The sequence below is a fragment of the Triturus cristatus genome, chromosome 1_1, assembly GCF_964204655.1.
Source record: "Triturus cristatus chromosome 1_1, aTriCri1.1, whole genome shotgun sequence".
NCBI lineage: Eukaryota > Metazoa > Chordata > Amphibia > Caudata > Salamandridae > Triturus > Triturus cristatus.
Genome location: NC_140579.1, coordinates 942,440,551 through 942,462,265, shown reverse-complemented (window position 1 = coordinate 942,462,265; position 21,715 = coordinate 942,440,551). Strand labels below are relative to the sequence as shown.

Here is a 21,715-nt window from a genome sequence, read left to right as displayed (position 1 = left end):
CTTGATATTGATCCATCATCCTCACACAGCTGCTAAGGCGTCCACACACGCACCGCCCAATCCAGGTGCTGGAAATGGCGAGACTGAGACAGCCGTACCTACCAGGAAACGTCGCTGGGGTGCAAGCACTGCAACCACGCAAAAAAAGCCTTCCATCAGCATTACCACAGAATCACTAAAGGTTTGTAGACTTAAAGCTGACAGCATATCATGCTTTGAGGAGATTCATACTGGCCAAACATATCAAGCGTTAGTTGGTAACAATGTTTAAGATGATTCTGCCTTGCTGATTGTAAGGCTTCAGTGTAGGATGTATATAGTTTTACCGGTGGTATCTGTTAATAATTATTCATGGTTGACTGTGTTAATTGATGACGTATTATGACATGGTGGTATATTGATGGGTTTTGTCAAGTGTGAGAATTCTTGGTTCAGTGGCATGATTGTTTCTCTTGTGTTCATAGAATGCTGGTCCTCCTTGTAGTTGGTGTATCATTAAATTACTTTGTTCGAGGCATATGAGCTGCAGATCACACACTATGCATAGATCGCCATCTGATGTTAGGCCCGGATGTTTGCACTTGTTTTTGTCTTGGAAAAGTCTTTGGAAGTCACGAAATAGGTGGTGACTCCTTTGGATGATAGTGCGCATGGGCATCGGCTTCATCTTCAGATTGTTTTTTTCCACCATCGGGCTCTGATGTGTTTATCGCGCTCCTGTTCGGTACCGTTACCGATCCTACTTTCGACGCGCAATCCTTCACCCTTGTCCGGTATTGTTTCCGATCGCGATTCCTAGTTGTCGCACATCTCTTCAACATCGAAGTCCTCGATTCCGGTCGTCGACGAAGGGAAGGCTTTCGGGCCTACCTGGGCCTTGACTTTTGGCTCATTGAAAGGACTCCATTCAAGAAGTGTCCTCAATGTGGGTCGAAGTTCCCCCACACAGATCTGCATGAGGTGTGTAACCTCTGCCTCTCCCCGGAGCACGAGGCCAGAGACTGTCCAGCTTGTGCCTCTTTCCGCTCCAAAAAGACTATTCGTGTTTGTCGAGCTCTACTAACAATGGCTCGCTCGTCAACATCCATCCCCGACGACCTTCCACGAGGATGTCGATGTTCCGGAGCAAGTGCAGGCCGAAGAAGGACTAGTCAGCGCCTCCGATGACTCCGATATCAGGGACATCACTTCGGGGCAGCGGGTCGTAAGACGTCGACCCCCTCCCCCCACCACCGAAAAAGGCTTTGGTCACACCTTCACCCTCAGGTGCACACCGAGAAAGCGCTTCTCACGCCCCACCTTCGCGCACGGCAAAGAAGTCAACAACTAAGCCTTCTGGCCACTCGAGCTCGAGTCAGCCTACCGTCTGTGCCGAAACCCAAGCGACACCGAAAAAGAAACAGTTGTCCTCTGCCTCGGTGCCGACTACTGCCTCCACATCCAGGCACTCGGCACCGAAATCCACTACAACCAACTCCTTGACTCCGAAGAAAACATCGGAACCGAGCAAAAAGCAGCACCCGAAAGGTTCACACACTCAACCTTCGGAACCGAAAAAGCCGCCGGAACCTAAAAAACAACCGGGCACGCACACTCCTACAGAGACTTTAAAACCTCACAGTTCTAAGCCTAAAGAGCACAAAACCCACCTCGGAGTCGGTACCGCACAAGTCTTCGAAACCGAAAAAATCGTCACCGAAAGAACAGCCTCCTACTGAAGAGCTTTTTAAACAGGACCTCACCCAAAAAACTCTTCTAAGAGATCCAAAGACTGGTCAACTCATTCTTAGCGCCAAGAAACGACCACTGGACACGCCTACAGCTGCTCCACCACCTAAAAAGAGATATTGCAATATCTCCTCTCAGGATCCCTTCTCCACCTCCTCCTCCTCCATCTCCCCCACCACACCACCTCCTCCACCAGTGGACGATGATGATACCTCTGATCACACTGGGGACGATGCAGACGATGAGCCACAAGGGGATCCTAGCCCACCTTTTACCCCAGACCCCTGGGATAATTATAACACACCAGATGTCCCTAACGTGCCACTGGACGACATCTATCCCTCTAAACCTTCCCCACCAGAGGATACCATGGGTTTCAACCAGCTAGTCCACAGAGCTGCACAATACCACGGGGTCGACTTACACACAGACCCCGTGGAAGAAGATTTCTTAATGGATACTTTTGATATCTCACAAAAGTCCACCTCCATCTTACCCATGCTGAAAGGGGTAATTAAACACGCACCAGAGGTGTTTAAAGATCCTGTTAGGGCTAGAGTTATTACCCCAGGATTGAAAAGACATATAAAGCTGCCCCAGCAAACCCAGCATACATCAAGGGCCACATACCGTTAGACTCCTTGGTAGAATCCAATGCCAGAAAGATGGCTAATTCTCAAACCTCAAGAGATGCTCCACCTCCCGACAGAGTCTAAACTCTAAGACGCCTCTGGTAAGCGCACAGCGTCACAAGCAGCTAACATGTGGCATATCGCCAACACTCCGGCTTTGTTAGCGAGGTATGATAGGGCTCATTATGATGAGCTAGAGACCCTACTACAGCATCTTCAAGAAAAATATAAAACTAAGGCTAACGACCTAATACAGGAGGGTAAGCTTATGTTCGAGGCATGTGGGCTGCTGAATTCATATCTGTGCATAGATCGCCGCCTAGTGTTGGGTCCGGATGTTTGCACATTGTTGTCCTGGAAGAGTCTTCGAAGTATCCTGAGATAGGTGACTCCTCCCCTGGACCACAGTGCGCATGGGCATCCTCTTCATCCTTAGGTTGTTTTTTTCCGCCATTGGGTTCGGATGTGCTTATCTTAGCTCAAGTTAGGAAAATTTAGTTTAAGGCCAAAAGGCCTTTAGTTTTCGTCGGTACTGTTCCCGCTCGGTATCGACTGCTTTCTTGCTTAGTTTAGAAACTTCTTCCAGTTTTTCGGATCCGTTTAATCCGAACATCGACCTTACATCGACGATGGAATCGAGGACCCCATTCAAACGGTGTCCTGTATGCCACGCCAAATATCCACACATCGACGTCCACCCGGTATGCAACAAATGTCTCTTGCCGGATCACGACGAATCGAAATGTATGGCCTGTGCCCGATTCCGATCCAAGAAGACTCTCCGGAATCGACGGGCAGCGAGATTAGAAGCGCAGCAATCGGCACCGGCCCCGGCCAACATCTTCAGCACCGAGGACGAAGATGTTGAAAGCGTGGAAGAAGTAAACTCCAGCCCCGCTTCCGAACACGATTCCCGATCGGAAGACGCAGATGAAGCGCTTTTTCACAGGGAAGAAGCCGTCGATGAGGTAGGAGACTACGATGAGGCCTTTGGGGCCGAAGAAGATAGCTCTGGTGAAGAGCCGGGCCTACCCGTCGAAACGGAGGCTATCAAAGTGCGTCATTCTACGGCTCCGGTCAAGGGATCGCCTCCGGGCCTTACCCGAGATCAATCCCAAAGTTCTTCGGCCCCGCCTTCAGGCCCGGCCTCGAACATCCAGCGCGAGCCATTATTACCGAAAAGACTGGTTTCCCTTCATTGAAATCGAAACCAATCGTCGCACCAGTTCCACAGAAACTGAAAGTGAAACTAGCAGTGGTCGGCTCGAAGCCCTCGAAGACCTCCACTCCTTCGACGCCAGCACAGACCATCGGCTCCGAACGCACTAAAAGGGATTTCGGCGCCGAACTCGCTGCAGCGGATGTCGGTACCGACCCGAAAAGGAAGGCCATCGGTCCCACAAAAGCGCCTCGGCCCCCGGCACCGAAGCAGTCTGCCCCGACCACCAAAGTCAAGATGGCCGCTCCATCGGAGTCCACTTCGAAGGCAGCGACACGGGTCAAGTCATCGACTCCGTCGACCGCTAATACCTCTCCTCGGATCGATGACCCTGTGGCTCCGAAGCAGTCGACGCCTACTTCTACGGAACCACTCGGCACCAAAGAACCTTCGGCGTTCTCGGTGCGGCAAGTCGCGGCGTCATTGCAACGCATCAGGGAACGGGCAGCCCTCCGGTCCACGTCGGGCCCCGACCCGAACAAGGCTCCAACGGCACCCTCGGCACCAACCAACATCACTTTTAGTTTGCCGCCATCCACGGCGCCGAAGATGTTCGAGATCCGAACACGTGTCCGCCAGACAAGGTCCCCATCTACTGGACACTCTCCTACTGAGCCTTCACCGTCACAATTCATCGACGCCGACACTGGCAGACTCATGCTCCGAAAACGGAAGGTCACGCCAGAGCAGGCCTTGGACTCTTACAGAATCCCTCTGAAGCAGAAACTGCCAGCAGAGTCGGAACCGGTTCTATACGAACGCTTGCACACGTCCTATCCAGATCCCCAGTCCTCTTCTCCTACGCCCTCCGACACGGACGCAATGGAGGATTACATAGGTGATGATACCACCTACCCTAGGGATATCGATCCTGAAGAGCAGCAGGACCCATATCAAGCTTGGGATGACCCTGCAGACCTGGGTGCCGCAACAGATACCCAGGACACGCAGCTTTACGGCGCAAAAACATCCCCCACAGAGGACACTGCTGCCTTCAATGCCCTCATAGAACATGCTGCAGCCAATCATGGAGTGCAACTCCACTGACACAGTTGAGGACGACTTCTTGGTGGACACTTTCGCCTCCTCCGAGAGAACTGTCAATACTTTGCAGGCTTGAGAACACCTTTCAACATGGGCAAAGGACATTTTCAAGGAAACAACCAGGGCACGGGTGCTAAACCCCAGGATTGAAAAAAAATACAAACCTGCGCCCGGGGACCCTATGTACATTAGAGGTCAGTTGCCTCTGGACTCCATGGTGGTTGCTAACGCTCGCAAACGAGCCCACTCGCAAACAGGTGATGCTCCTCCCCCAGACAAGGAGTCCAAAGTGCTGGAGACCTCAGGCAAGAGAATTGCAGCTCAAGCAGCAAACATCTGGCGCATTGCCAATACACAGGCCCTCCTGGCTCGCTATGATCGTTCACACTACGACACGCTAGAGTCACTACTCCAGCATCTGCCAGACGAATACAAAGAGGCAGCGGAGCTCCTCATCAGAGAGGCACAACTTCTTACCAACGCATCCATTAAGTGCGCACTATATGCTACCGACACAGCTGCGAGGGCGATAAACACCAGCGTCATGTTACGACGACACGCTTGGTTAAGAATCTCCGGATTCAAACCAGAGATTCAAAACAACATCCTAAATCAGCCAGTCAACCCCGACTACTTATTCGGCCCAGAAGTTGACACCACCTTAGAAAAAATAAAAAAGGTCACTGACACTGCAAAGTCAATGGGGGCTCTGCAAACGCAGACATTTGGTAGTGGCTCCTTTCGTCGCCCCGGGAATAGGGGAGCAGCTAGAGGACAGGGGTCACAGCAGACATACAATAAAGGGGGCACACAGAGTACCTACGATAAAAACAACAGAGGTGGATATCGTGGCTCCAGCACCAAGGGCAGAGGACGCGGTTACGGCAACACCAGGTCCTCACCCAAGAACAAACAGTGACGCCCTCTCCCTTCCCCCCGACCACATAACACCTGTCGGGGGCAGACTCCAGCGGTTCCTGTCCACGTGGAAATCCATCACCACGGACAGGTGGGTCAGGGATATTATCCAGCACGGTTACTGTCTCGAATTAACCTCCACTCCACCCACAATACCGCCAAAGCACCGTCCTATGTCCGCAGAGCACTTAGCATTATTGCAGCAGGAAGTGCTAACTATGCTGCAAAAAGGTGCAATAGAGGTCGTGCCCGTCAACCAGCAGGGGACAGGGGTGTACTCCCTGTACTTCCTAATCACAAAAAAGGACGGGTCGCTCAGACCTATACTAGACCTGAGACCCCTCAACCACTACATTCTGTCAGAGCATTTTCATATGCTCACCCTACAGCAGGTTCTCCTGCTGCTCAGCCAGGGAGACTTCCTAGCCACACTAGACCTCAAAGATGCGTACTTCCACATACCCATCCACCCGTCACACAGGAAATATCTCAGGTTCACTATTCAGGGACAGCACTATCAATTCAAAGTCCTCCCCTTCGGCGTGACAACAGCACCCAGGGTTTTTACCAAGTGCCTAGCTACAGTGGCTGCACATCTACGGCGACGACACATTCACGTCTACCCTTACCTGGACGACTGGCTTGTTCAGGCAAAGTCAGCCCAGCAATGTGCCAGCCACATGTCCCTCACCATTCACCTTCTTCACAGTCTGGGATTCTCACTAAATTACCCAAAATCACATCTACAACCCGCACACGTACAACAGTACCTGGGCGCGACCATAGACACCCTGGCAGCCACAGCTCAGCCAAATTTAGTGAGGATCAACAGCATGCAACTGCTGATCTCCAAGTTCAAACCACAACACTCCCTTCCTGCGAGAGTGTTCATGCAGTTGATAGGCATGATTGCCTCCTGCATTTTCATAGTCCCGCACGCGAGACTACATATGCGCCCGCTTCAGGAGTGCTTAGCACGTCAATGGAATCAGGCTCACGGACAATTAAAAGACCTAGTGTTGGTGAGCGGTCGGGCATACAACTCTCTGCATTGGTGGAATCCACAAAACCTTTGCAAGGGCCGACCATTCCAAGAGCCTATTCCACAAATAATACTGACAGCGGACGCCTCTCTCCAGGGATGGGGAGCTCATGTACTCAATTACACAGTGCAGGGACTATGGACGACGCAACAAAAGAAGATGCACATCAACGTTCTGGAACTGATGGCAATCTTCCTCGCCATGAAGGCATTCAAAGTACACTTGTGCAACAAAGTCCTGTTGATCCGGACGGACAACATGACTGCCATGTACTACATACAAAAGCAGGGAGGAACACACTCTCCACAGTTGTCTCACCTGGCTCAGAGCATGTGGAAGTGGGCCATTCAGAGGAACATATTCCTCATGGCGGAACACCTCCCCGGCAAGGACAACCAGATGGCGGATTTGCTCAGCAGACACAGCCACCAGATGCACGAGTGGGAGCTACACCCATCAGTACTCCAACCGTACTTCCAACAGTGGGGTCACCCAGAGATAGACCTATTCGCCACAAACGAAAACGCAAAATGCCAAAGCTTTGCCGCCAGGTTCCCACATCCACAATCGCAGGGCAATGCGATATGGATGAACTGGTCCGGCAGATTTGCGTACGCTTTTCCCCCAGCGCCATTAATACCGCTGGTGGCACGCAAACTGCGACAGCACTCACTGACACTCATCCTAGTTGCTCCAACGTGGGCACGCCAGCCATGGTACACCACCTTTCTGGAACTTTCCGTGGTGCCGCATCAAAGGCTGCGGATAAAACCTGCACTCTTAACGCAGAGCCATGGCGAAATTCAGCACCCAGATCCGCAACAGCTGAACCTGGCAATCTGGCTCCTGAAGTCCTAGAGTTTGGCTACCTAAACCTGCCACCTGACTGTATGGAGATCATCAAGGAGGCCAGGAGACCCACTACCAGAGCTTGCTATGCAGCTAAATGGAAGAGGTTTGTCATTTACTGCACCCACAATGACATCAACCCGCTAGACGCATCCATTCAAAACATAATCTGTTACCTCTTACACCTATACCGATGCAATCTGGCATACACCTCAATACGTATCCATGTGACTGCAATAGCAGCCTATCTCCAGAACAGGCAGCACCTCTTTATTCAGAGTGCCTGCCATCAAAGCTTTCTTGGAGGGACTTAAACGAGTAATTCCCCCAAGACACCCACCAGCACCAGTGTGGAACCTCAACTTGGTCCTCACCAGACTGATGGGTCCACCCTTCGAACCTCTCCACTCATGTGAGATTCAATTCCTCACCTGGAAAGTAGCTTTCCTAGTAGCAATCACTTCGTTAAGAAGAGTTAGTGAACTCCAGGCACTAACCATTCAAGAGCCATTCATACAGGTTCACGCAAACAGGGTCGTACTACGTACCAACCCCAAATTCATGCCTAAAGTAATATCGCAGTTCCACATGAATCAAACTATTGAACTGCCTGTTTTCTTTCAGAATCCACAAAATGTCGCTGAGAGAATGCTCCATACACTAGATGTAAAAAGGGCCCTCATGTACTAAAGACTTTAGGAAGACAAAAAAACTTTTTGTTGCCTTTTCTCTACAACACAAAGGCAACGCCATTTCCAAAGCAGGTATAGCCAGATGGATCGTTAAATGTATTCAAATTTGCTATCAAAAGGCTAAACGCACATTAACGATTCCCCCCACGAGCCCACTCAACACGTAAGTTAGGGGCGTCCATGGCTTTCCTGGGAAACATTCCTTTACAGGAAATATGTAGAGCAGCCACATGGTCCACTATACATACATTTACCAAACACTACTGTGTAGATGTACACTCAAAACAGCAGGCAGCTGTAGGACAGGCTGTTCTCTAAACTCTTTTTCAGACTGCTGCAGCTGGCACTGGTAGCCGCCGCTAATAGGAGGTACTGCTATGTATTTTATGCACAGATATGAATTCAGCAGCCCACATGCCTCGAACTGAATATGCTACTTACCAGTATGCATCTGTTCTTGGCATGTAGGGCTGCTGACATTCATATCGCCCACCCTCCTCCCCGCCGCCTGTAGCAGCTGCAGCTCTCAGAATTACTGTATAGCATGGTCATCACTTTCTGTATGTACTCCATCACTGCCACAATGGCGAAAAACAATCTGAGGATGGAGAGGATGCCCATGCGCACTGTGGTCCAGGGGAGGAGTCACCTATCTCAGGATACTTCGAAGACTCTTCCAGGACAACAACGTGCAACCATCCGGACCCAACACTAGGCGGCGATCTATGCACAGATAGGAATGTCAGCAGCCCTACATGCCAAGAACAGATGCATACTGGTAAGTAGCATATTCATACCAACACCTCCATCTGCTGCGCTCTAGACGTAGCAGACACCGCCTCACGAGCTATCAACACAAGTGTCCTGCTGCGTAGACATGCTTGGCAACGCATTTCAGGTTTCAAACCTGAAGTCCAGACTTCCATTTTTAATCAGCCATTTGACCTGCAACACTTGTTCGGACCTACTGTGGATTAATCTCTAAAAAAGATGAAGAAAGATACTCACACGGCTAAATCAATGGGAGCCTTGCAATCGCAAGCTCCCAGGCACTCCTTTCGTCGCTCCTCTTACAGGGGCACCTCCAGAGGCTACTCTTCAGATAACCCATCTACATCTTACTAGACTCCCACCCAAACTACATTCACCAGAGGTTACCAAAGAGGAGGCTACAGAGGCAATAATAACAAGGGCAGAGGCAAGACCAACAATACCCGCTCTGCCTCCACCACTACCCAATGACTTACCTCCTCTCTCCCCAGACCATTCCACTCCGGTCGGGGGAAGATTGCTACAGTTTCTTCCTGTCTGCAACATCACCACCACAGACAGGTGGGTGAGACAAATAGTTCAGTCAGGTTACTGTCTAGAACTCACATCTACCCCCCAAACATGCCACCCAGACAGTGCCCAGTGTCACCAGAACACTTATCGCTGATAAAGCAGGCGGTAATCTCCCTCCTACAAAAACATGCAATAGAACCAGTTCCACCGCATCAGCAAAACACAGGAGTTTATTTCCTGTACTTTCTCATTCCAAAGAAGGACGGTTCTCTGAGTCCTATACTAGACCTCAGACCCCTAAACCTGTACATACACTCAGACCATTTTCACATGGTCACACTTCAACAGGTCCTTCCTCTTCTCTTACAAGGCGACTTCCTTGCCACTTTAGATCTCAAGGACGCCTACTTTCATATTCCCATTCACACCTCTCACAGGAAATATCTCCGGTTTGTAGTGGACGGTCAACACTACCAATTCAAGGTACTCCCTTTCGAAGTCACCACAGCACCCAGAGTATTCACCAAGTGTCTGGCAGTAGTCGCAGCTCATCTAAGAAAACAGCTCATTCACGTCTTCCTGTACTTGGACGATTGGCTCATAAAAGCCAACTCATACAATCAGTGTGTACTTCTGATGGATACATCTGCCAGTGGATTCCTCACCCTGTTAATATCCCTTGCGCCAGCAACATTCGGAAACTTTTGTAGCTCTTCACGCCGACGAGGACGACGTCACAGAAGCACGGCTCCGCACGCGGCTCCGCTGATGTCACTGGATCCATAAGAGGACATCGTCGGCGTGATGACGTCCGTTCCATTTTTTCCGCGCCATCGACGCGAACGGTTTTCTGGGACTCTCCGTAGCTTTTCTGGTTACTTTGTGTTTCTGCTTTCTTCTTGCTTCTTTTTCAAGATGTTGACGAAGTCAGGATTCAAGCCATGTAGAGTGTGGTAAACACATGTCCATTACGGATCCACACGAGGATTGTGTCTGGTGCCTGTCGGATCACGACGTCTAGGGATGCTCTTGCTGCCGCAAGATGAATCCAAAGGCCTTAAAGGAAAGAGAAGCTGAGCTATTTATAGCGAAAATGAGGAAGGAGAAGAGAAGTCGAAGGTGCTCAAGATCGAGGTCGGGCTCGAAGTCGACGTCGGGTGATGCTTCGAAGACGAAGAAACATAAAAAGAGGAGGCACGGCTCTCGACGCCTTTCGGATAGGAGACTGCTCCAAGATAGACTTCACCTGCTCCTCGACGTCGCAAGGACTATGTTTCTCCCTCTCCTTCTGTGTCAAATCCGGCTTCTCCTGTTTGCCCGACTTCACCTGCGGCTTCTCCGGAGCGTTCTCCGGCTCCTGCTCCATCGCCGACGCATTCTCTGGCTCCGGTGGAAGAGGCTCCGGCTCCTGATGAGTCTTCGGCTCCATTGGTTCCTCCGTCTGCGCTGATTGGCCCGAGTCCGGTAATGCCTCAATCTGAGCCTTACCCCCCCTTTCCTGGCCCGTGGCAAGACCCATCGCATTATTTAAATGCTATGTATGGCGTCTTTTCGAGAGCGATGTATCCCTCTAGAGCACCTTCGGGTCCCTTGGGTCCAATGGCCTTTAATCTGGGGGTCCCTCAGGCCTACGCTCAGGCTCCATTTATGCAAATTTTTTCCAGCGACGCCGTCTTGGCATTTCCCGGCACCGAGGACGTCAACGCCGCTCCCTTCTTCTCTGGCTCCAGCTTGACCTCGTTCGACTCCGGCTGCTCCTACGGATCCGTGTTCGACGCCGGCTCCGTCGGAGTCGTGTGCGGCGCTGCTGGTTCTGAGGATCAGATCCAGGCGAGAAGCACAAAGAATTTTGGAGGAGCTAAGGTACCAGGTGGAAATGGAAGAGGGTGAGCTCATGGAGTCAGATGACTTGTTTGAGGAACTAAAAGAAGCAAGTGTCCCTGATTTGTCCCCGGAATGGGAGCTTACTCCTCCTACTGATGCTCCCTCTAAGCATGTGGCTCCTTACCACACGGTCATAAGGATAGCAGCGGAGCTTTTGGACTTACCGCTCCCAACTGCTGAATTTAAACCCAACATCTTGACTATGGTTCTTCATTCTCCCTCCACCGTGGTAGACCCTTTACTTCCATTTAATGGTGCCATCACTGAGCCAGTCATGGAGATTTGGCGTAAGCCCTTTTCAGCTTCGGCAGTATCTAAGTCTGTTGCTAGGAGGTAGAGGGCGGCTCCATGAGATCCGGACTTTCTTACTTCCCATCCTTCTCCTGAAAGTCTGGTGGTTCAGGCTGCATGCTCAAAGAAGTCTTCTGGGGACTTTCCACAGGTTCCTAGTGATAGGGAGTCGAAAAAGCTCGATCAATCGGCCAAAAAAGTGTTCTCCTCGGCGAGTATGGCCTTAAAGTCCACAAATGCCACCTGTCTCTTGGGCCGTTATGTCCCCGCTCTCATGGATTCTGCTAAACAGCTGGCTCCTAAGTTATCTAAGGAGGACAGGCAGAATTTTAATGAAGTCCTGTCGTGCACTCAGGCGGCTGCACGTCAGGTTATCCAGAGTGGCTTAGACCCCTTCCCCTTCCCCTTCCTCTTCCCCTCTTCCCCTCTTCCTCTTCCCCTCTTCCTCTTCCCCTCTTCCTCTTCCCCTCTTCCCCTCTTCCTCTTCCCCTCTTCCTCTTCCCCTCTTCCTCTTCCCCTCTTCCTCTTCCCCTCTTCCTCCTCCTCCTCCTCCTCCTCCTCCTCTTCTTCCTCCTCCTCCTCTCCTCCCCCTCCCCTCCCCCTCTTCCTCTTCCCCTCCCTCTCTTCCTCTTCCCCTCCCTCTCTTCCTCTTCCCCTCCCTCTCTTCCTCTTCCCCTCCCCCTCTTCCCCTCCCTCTCTTCCTCTTCCCCTCCCCCTCCCCCTCTTCCCCTCCCTCCCTCCTACCACTGCAGAGCAGCCCTGGATCCACCATTCTGGATCATGTTGGTCCTGTGGGTTACTCATTTTCTACAAGATTAGCAATCGGTCTCTACAGACCATTGGGTTCTAAATCTGGTAGAAAATGGGTATGCTCTTCCCTTTCGGGAATTCCCTCCAAATTACACTCCTTGCCAAGGTGCTTGCTCGGGGGGCCACCTTCTTCTCCTGCAGGAGGAAGTCCTTTCATTGCAGAAAAAAGGCGCGATAGAGGTGGTTCCAGAGCAGGAAAGGGGTCAGGGATGCCGGTATTTCCTGATTCCGAAGAAGGATGGCAGGCTGGGTCCAATCCTGGACCTCAGGATCTTGAACCTTGTTCTGAAGCAGGAGAAGTTCAAGATGCTCATAGGGGCGGTACTGGACACTACTGTGTGTCGAGCATTCCCTCCGCCTCAAAGGATTCTCAACATACAGGAAATTATTCCTTTGTTTTACAATGGAGCGGTTGTTCCAGTGCTGAAAGTCCTTCGTCTGCTCGGTCTGTTTGCTTCCTGCATTCTACTGGTCAACCATGCACGCTGGCACATGAGGGCGCTCCAGTTGTGCCTCCGCAGGCAGTGGTATCAGCACAACGGAGATCTCAGGGAATCTGTGAGGATCTCCAGAGAAGCTGCAGTGGATTTGTCTTGGTGGAGCGTGGAGGTCAATCTGTCTCAAGGAAAGCCCATCCATCTACCTCGATCGTTGGCCACAGTGATAACGGATGCATCCACTTTAGGGTGGGGTGCGCATCTGGGGGATCTCGAGATCAAGGGTCTTTGGTCTCCAGAGGAAAGGTTGCTTCACATCATCCTTTTGGCGTTGCGGGTGATATGTTTGGCACTCAACGCCTTCCTCCCTTCCCTTCGCGGTCAGTCGGTTCAAGTCCTGACAGACAACGCTACCGCGATGTGGTATGTCAACAAGCAGGGAGGAGTGGGGTCGCTGTGTCTCTGCAGAGAGGCTCTGCATCTCTGGTCCTGGGTTCAGGAACATCACATTTGTCTGATGGCAAATCATCTGGCCGGAGTTCTGAACGTGCGTGCAGACAATCTCAGTCGGCAATTCTCTGCCGACCACGAGTGGAGGCTCCATCCGGAGGTGGTTCGTCACGTCTTTCGGACATGGGTAACTCCTCGGGTGGACCTGTTTGCCACTCGCGAGAACGCTCACTGCCCGTCATTCTGCAGCCTCCAGTATCCGATGCAGGGAGCTTTGGGGGACGCGTTTCAGTTGAGATGGGACTCTCGTCTCCTTGACGCGTTTCCTCCCATACCCTTGATTCCTCGGGTTCTGCGGAAGATTCGCCAAGACCGTGCCCAAGTCCTATTGATCGCCCCTGACTGGCCAAGAAGGGTGTGGTACACAGATCTTCACCTCTCCTCGTGCCTTCCGCTCCGTCTCCCTCTCAGGGCAGACCTCTCACAGTCGGAGGGGCAGGTTCTACACCCCCCCACCTCCAGAGCTTACACCTTCATGCCTGGAGATTGAACGGGGCAACTTGAATTCTTTTTCTCTCCTGCCTGACGTGGTGGATGTAATTTTGTCTGCCAGACGTCATTCCACCAAGTCTATCTATTCCTATAGGTGGTCTAAATTTGTCCTTTGGTGCGGAGAGAAGTCTATTGACCCTTTGAGGGCTCGTTTATCCAACATCCTTCAGTTTGCTCTCTTGCTCAGCAGGGCTTTGCTGTAGCTACTGTGAAGGGTTACTTATCTGCTTTGTCGGCATTCCTTTGCTTGCCGGATCAGCCGTCCTTGTTTAAGTCACCTATTGTATTACGGTTCATTAAGGGCTTGACCAACAAATTTCCGCCCACTCCATTTATTGTGCCTCATTGGGACTTAAATCTTGTCTTAACTTACTTGATGGGTTCTCCCTTTGAGCCCTTGCACAAGTGTCCCTTGAGGCTATTGTCTTTATAAACCGTTTTTCTCATTGCCTTTACCTCGGCAAGGAGGCTAAGTGAACTTCAAGCTCTGAGTTTGAAACCCCCGTTCTTGCCCATTCATGCTGAAAGAATGGCACTCCGGACCAGGGCTGCTTTTCTGCCGAAGGTGGTAACTCCTTTCCATCTGGGCGCAGTTCATTACCCTTTCTACCTTCTATCCTCACCCTTCCAAGGAGGAGGAGCGGCTTCACCGCTTGGACTCTAAGAGGGCGGTAAGCTTTTACCTCGATAGGACTAAACTTTCAAGTGGATGACCAGCTCTTCGTGGGCTTTGTTGGCTGCAGGAAAGGCAGAGCGGTGCACAAGCGCACCCTTTCCAGATGGATTATATTGTGCATCAAGATATGTTACTGTTTGGCTGGTAGGGAACCTCAAGAGGGTATAAGGGCTCATTCTACCAGGGCAAAGTCTTCTACATCTTACTTATCTAGAGGTGTTCCTGTGGAGGACATTTGTAGGGCGGCAACTTGGGCCTCCCTCCACACATTCGCGAAGCTTTACTGCTTAGATTCCGAAGTGAGGAGGGACGGTCACTTTGCTCGTTCCATCCTTAAGGACTTTCTGGTATAGAAGGGTGGACACCCTCCTCCGGGAGTGGGACTGCTGTGGGAATCTTTTCACAAGGTGAGGAATCCACTGGCAGATGTATCCATCAGAAGAACAAGTTACTTACCTTGGTTAACGCTTTTTCTGGTGGATACAGTATCTGCCTGTGAATTCCTCACTGACCCACCCGCCTCCCCGTTGTCCACCTTTGTATACCTACAATAGTGATGTGTAACAATTTTTCTATTGCTGTCAAAAGAAGTGTTATTTCTTTTGCTTTCCTGCATTGTCTTCACTCTGTGTGTTGGTTTGTATATTATGTAGTGTGTATACTGTGTATATAAAGTTGTCGGTCCGTCCGTGCGCCTCGGAAAAAAAGGGCGGAACTGACGTCATCACGCCGACTAGGTCCTTTTATGGATCCAGTGACTTTAGCGGAGCCGTGCTTCTGTGACGTCGTCCTCGTCGGCGTGGAGAGCTACAAAAATTTCTGAATGTTGCTGGCGCAGGGGATATTCACAAGGTGAGGAATACACAGGCATATACTGTATCCACCAGAAAAAGTGTTACCGAAGGTAAGTAACTTGTTCATCACACTCACACTACAATCCAGCTACTTCACGACTTGGGGTTCACAGTAAGCCACGCAGAGTCTCACCTACAACCGTCCCACATACAACAGTAACTATGTGCCACAATGGACACCTCAAAAGCACTTGCATATCCCAGTCCAGCCAGGATAGCAAGCATACAAGCCCTCATAACCAAATTTCAGCCGCAACACTCTTCCAGCTCGAGTGTTCATGCAACTCATAGGGATGATGGCCTCTTGCATAATTATAGTACCTCACGCAAGACTCTAGATGCGCCCTTTGCAGGAATGCTTAGTACGTCAGTGGAACCAGGCTCCGGGTCAGCTGACAGATCTGGTGTTGGTGGACGATCGCACTCATCGCTCTCTGCAATGGTGGAACTCCAAGAACCTTTCCAAAGGGCGACCGTTCATCGAGCCAGTTCCGCAGATGCATCGCTGTCCAGCAGGGGAGCTCATCTATTACATCACACCATACAGGGCAGGTGGTTCTCCTCGCCAAAAGATACTCAACATCAATCACCTGGAATTACTAGCCATATTCCTAGCCTTAAAGTCAATCCAAAAACACATATCCGGCAAGGCTGTCATAGTCCGCACCGACAACATGACAGCCATGTACTACATACAGAAGCAAGGCGGGACACACTCCCTACAGCTTTCGCAACTAGCGCAAAGCATATGGAGATGGGCTATTCCTCAGGACATTTTTCTCCTAGCCCAACATGTCTCGGGAGTCCAGAACAATATAGCTATCTGTTAGGCCTTCAAACGTAAAAGATTCATGAGTGGGAACTTCATCCACAAGTTCTTCAACTGTTTTTTCCACATGTGGGGGCAACCAGAGATAGATCTCTTGGCCACACATGAAAACGCCAAATGCCCAAGCTTCGCTGCCAGATACCCACACCCATTGTCCAAAGGCAATGCGATATGGATAAATTGGTCAGGCAGATTTGCATACGCTGTTCTGCCTCTCCCACTCATTCCACTAGGCGTGCGCAAACTGCAGCAACATTCACTCACTCTCATCCTAGTTGCTCCAACAGGGGCCAGACAACCGTGGTACACCACATTACTGAAAGTATCTGTAGTCCTGCACCAAAAACTACACCTCTCCCCACCTCTCTTAACCCAGAACCGTAGAGAGATCAAACACCCGGACCCAGCACAGCTCAACCTAGTGATCTGGCTCCTGAGGTCCTAGAATTTGGTTACCTTAAACTTCCCCCCCACACAGTATGAATGTTATCAGAGAGGCTAGACGCCCACCACTAGAGCCTGCTATGCAGCCATGTGGAAAAGATTTGTGATATATCCTTTAGATGTGTCTATTCAGCATAGGTTATCTACTGCATCTCCACAGGTGTAACTTAGCATACACATCTATTAGATTACATCTTGATGCCATAGCAGCCTATTTACAAAATAGACAACACCTGTCACTATTCAGAGTACCTGCCATCAAAGCATTTATGGAAGGCCTCAAAAGAATAATTCCTCCCAGGGTTCCACCATCACCTGTGTGGAATTTGAACATTGTTCTCACAAGACTAATGGGCCCTCCATTTGAACCTCTTCACAAATGCGAGCTACAATTTCTAACCTGGAAAGTCGCTTTCCTAGTGGCCATTACTTCCCTTAGAAGAGTCAGTGAGCTACAGGCACTCACTATCCAAGAACCATTTTTACAACTACATCATAACAAAGTGGTTCCCAGATCTAATCCAAAATTCTTCCTAAAGTTATTTCTCCCTTCCATCTCAACCAGTCTGTAGAGCTGCCAGTATTTTTCTTGCAACCAAACAGTCAGAGAAAGAACTTCACACTCTCGATGTTAAAAGAGCACTGCTATATTATATTGAAAGAAAACACATTTTCGCAAGGCTAAACAATTTTTCGGGTCCTTCTCACCACCACATAAAGGCAACCCCATATCAAAGTCTGGGATAGCAAGGTGGATTGTCAAATGCATACAAATTTGCTATCACAAAGCAAAACGTACATTATCTGTTCCTCCTAAGCCCACTCTACACGAAAGATAGGGGCTTCAATGGCATTTTTAGGGAACATTCGCCTAGATGACCTCTGCAAAGCAGCTACATGGACTACACCGCACACATTCACAAAGCACTATTGTGTAGATGTGCAATCTAAACAGCAAGCTAGTGTGGGCCAGGCTGTAGTCAAAACACGATTTCAAACTACTGCAACAGATACTGGTGGTCGCTGCTAGGGATGGGTATTGCTATACAATCTATGCATAGTGTGTGATCTGCAGCTCATATGCCTCGAACGGAAAATGCTACTTACCAGTTTGCATCTGTTCTTGGCATGTAGAGCTGCAGATCCACACACGCCCACCCACCTATCTTTATCTGTTCCAGTACTATCTTATTTAGATACAGCACACATGGATATCTTATCTGTTTCTCTCAAAACTCCATCATTTCCCTGCTGGCGAAAAACATTCTGAAGATTGAGCCGATGCCCACTTATCCTCCAAAGGAGTCACCTATCTCGTGACTTCCAAAGACTTTTCTAAGACAAAAACAAGTGCAAACATCCGGGTCCAACACCAGATGGCGGTCTATGCATAGTGTGTAGATCTGCAGCTCTACATGCCAAGAACAGATGCATACTGGTAAGTAGCATTTTCCTTTCTGGTTTTTGGATCGACATGTTCTCTATAATGTTTGGTACAGTAGTGATTATTGGTTGGTTCATAGGGGGTTGCCCTCTTCATGGGTGAATTGTGATGATTATGGTCTCCTCATAGTTAAGGTAGAGTAGTCATCTCTATATATTGGGAATTCCTCTCCGATTATTGTATGCTATATGTAGATCAAGGCACGGGAAGCATTCAAAGGTGGTTGTTCTTTATAATGTGCTTAGAAATATTGATGGTACTTCATTTGTGTTCACAAGTCTTTATGTGGATGTGAAATCAGCCATCTCGTTATCCCTCTGTTTGTTGCAGAACCTCATTCCAGATATCAAGCCTGCAGTCGGACAGGATGTAGTGCTGGACCTCCATGCAGATGATGTGCACATATCTGAGGATGAAAATGAGCGCAGTGGAGAGGAGAGCTCCCAAGACAAGGGTCTGAAAATCTGCCGAACCGTCACCCAGGTAGAGTGCTATAACAAAAGATGTAAAATAAAACAATTCATACTATAGAACAAGACTCATGTTTGTTTTTACAATTTTAGATGTCAAGGTAGATTTGTGTGGCCATTTTTGCATCTGTCCTTGTTGGGGAAAAAAAATCTACAGTTCCTGTCACCTCAGCCTTCCTGTTCTCGGCTGAGTAGCATTCTTGCACAGTTAATCATGGGGTTGTCTTTTGCGGTCCCAGATCACGGTTTCCACAAAAGAGGCAACATCTTTTTGAGGTGTGAGCGAATAGGATTCCAACCCACTGTTCCTGTCTTAGGCTTAATGTGTCTCCTGAAAATGGTTGTCCACAGAGCAGTAATACCCACACGCTATAAGCGTGGCTGTGGAAGGGTACTTTAATCACATTGTATGTTAATTGTTTTGACTTTATTAAAGTGCATGTAAAAAGTGGGGCGACCATGAAGCCTGACTGTGGAGGCCAGATCTGCGCCCCAAACCACCCCCCACCCCCTGAATTCATGTTTATTGTAGCCTACTAATTAATACTAAAACTCGTTATTGTTGATTTTGGTTCCCGTGGGAAACCTTTCTTTCATTGACGTGTTAAGGGATTTTTCATTCTGAAGCCGATGGAGGGGGTCACTCTAAAGTGTCCCACTTTGAGGGGAACTGTTGTCCCCTCCACCCAGGCTGTGGGAGATAGGCAGTGATGCAAAATGAATCGATAGCTAACGTACCAGCCTTGTAAACTGTACAGCTCTGGAGGGGTGGTGCTGTGGCTTCCTTCATAAGGAGTTTTTCCAGTCTCTCGTAACTGATGTTCTTTATGACCTGTGTATGTGTGTGCTTTTCAAGAAAATGTTCACTTTTATGCGAACCTTCTAATGTTCATTTCTCACGCAAGATCCTGCAAGTACGCAGTCTGTTTTCGAAACCAGTTGGGTAAAGGTAGCTCGACAGCTCTTTGTATTACCTGCTGTTCTCCTGTCAAACTGAATCACTTGATGAACCTGCCGCCCTTTCCTATTCGGTTCTGTATTTCCTGCCAGGGGAATTCCATGTTTCCCTAAGCCAACATAAACTGAACTCTGGAGAGGCAGCAGTCTTTTTTTGACATGAACAGAACATGAAGTGAGCCTTCCCAGAGAGATTGTCACGCCATCGGCTGCCTCAGAAACAAAACAAAGCACAATCTAATCTGTGTCTTTATCTATTTCATACTTTGAGAAACGTGTGCCTGCTCTTGACTCGCGCGATCATCTTGACCCAGCGTGCCTTAACCTATTTCTTGAACTAGGGAAGTAAAGAAGTATCGTGTCTTTACCCCTTGGGTCGCATGCTGTTGTTTGGAGGGTGTTGTCCTGATTCTGAAGCAATTGAAATCATCCCATGGCCCTTATGGTACCAGGGATACTGCTGCTTGGACTCCCAGTTGCTACCTCAGCTAGTAATTCCCTAGTCTAGTTTCCAGTAGCACGTTGTGGTTTTTGCCTGGTCATGGCATTCCTCTCACTACAATACAACCTAGTGCAACCAGCTGTGAGAAAGTGCCATCTTTCTTGCATGGTATGCCCCACTTTTTGCTGAATTGCTGAATGTACTTTGACTGAGTGTGACCTGGACTCCTGCCAATCAGGTGCCCAGGGCCTATGTTCCTTCCCTAAAAACCTAAAACCCAAATTGGCAAACCCTGGCCACATGTCAGCCCCTGGTAAATGGTACCCTAGGTACCCAGGGCCTTGTGACCAGGGTAGGCCTATAAGGGCTGCAGCACTTATTGTGCCACCTTTAGAGGTCCTGTACCCTAACACACACACACTGCTCTTGCAGGCTGAGTGTCTGGGTACAATACAAAACGGAGTCGACATGGCACACATCCCTGTGTGCCATGCCCACAACCTACACTGCCCTGGCATACATCAGCCACCCCTCTAGCTGGGTGCCCTATGCCAGTGGTGTGGGCACAGGAGCATGAGCCCTGTGCCCCTACAGTAGCCAGGTCTATTCCTGGGCACTGTAAGTGCAGTGCTGCCATTTAAGAGTATTTGGTGCTGGGAGCTCGTCAAACACGAACTCCACAGCACTATGATGGCAACACTGAACACTGAAGACTGAGAAGTTTGGTACCATACCTCTCAGCACATTAAAACCGCACTGATGCCAGTGTGGGACTTAATGTACAATGCACTACAGAGGGCATCTTAAAGATGCCCCCTGAAACCTAACCTACAATCCACGTCTTGTCCGAGAGGCTGCCACACAGCAGACATGTTGCTGGACCCCTGGGTGGAGAGCCCTCGCTCTCCTGGGCCTGCAACAATGCACATCCTGGGCGAGGTGCTAGGTCTCCTCCTCCAGGATGGGCATGGGGAAGCTTCAAAGGCATGTCGCCTTTGTGAGCTTCTCCAGGCCACTTGCTGTACTCAGCAACTGGCCCCCACCGGTTCTGACCCCCCACTCTGGCGGGAAGACTGGCCGGAAACTCCAAGTAAGGACAGGGGATGTGCCAGCCCTGCCAACCCCACCCCTCAGGTGGGGGATGCGAGGTGAATCACATCTCCGGGCCCTCACCATCTTGAAGATAGGGAGCCCTACCCAATCAGGACTAGGCTACTGCCCCCCTCCCACTGGAGAGAGGCAGGATAGGGGGTGTACCCACCCCAGGACATGGACCCAGTGGTCTCTGCCCTTTACCTACCAGTAACGCCCCTAAATTTAGTACTTAGGGGCACCCTGAACCTACCTTCCTTAGATTCCAGATTCCGAAACAGCAAAGAAGATCAAGAAGAAAGAAGACCTGTTGTGCAGCTGCTAAGAAGAGGAAGACACCAACTGCTTTGGCCCCCAGCCCTACCGGCCTGTCGACCCTCGAACCTGCTCCTGCTAAATCACGGCACCTCCTGTGGCCAGCAACCTCACAAACCCCGGAGGACCTGGCTACCTTGTGACTGAGCATCTGGGACTCCCACGAGCAGTGGCTCTGCTCAAAGCAAGTACCTAACCCCTGGCATCAACCAGGAACCGCGAACCCTGCACACTCTGCACCCGCCAAGCCTTTGCTGGAGTGGACAAAGACCCCGAGGACGTCCCCCCGGCGACTGTGACCCCGAATCCGGCACCCAAGGACCCACCACCGCTCCTGATGATGCCTGCAACCTCAGAAC

The 21,715-nt window shown here is 50.1% G+C and overlaps 1 protein-coding gene across 7 annotated transcripts in view; it reads left to right on the top strand.

The window, feature by feature from the left end:
* LOC146871323 (apoptotic chromatin condensation inducer in the nucleus-like) overlaps nt 1–21,715 on the top strand; it is a 929,701-nt gene that overhangs the window by 201,958 nt on the left and 706,028 nt on the right. For 6 of the 7 annotated variants that reach the window (XM_085650820.1, XM_085650821.1, XM_085650815.1 and 3 more), the window contains exons 4-5: nt 30–181; nt 18,411–18,563. In XM_085650820.1, coding sequence (XP_085506946.1) covers nt 30–181; nt 18,411–18,563 — 305 coding nt within the window. The remainder of the gene's footprint in view (nt 1–29; nt 182–18,410; nt 18,564–21,715) is intronic. The other variant, XM_085650822.1, reaches the window with a different exon arrangement.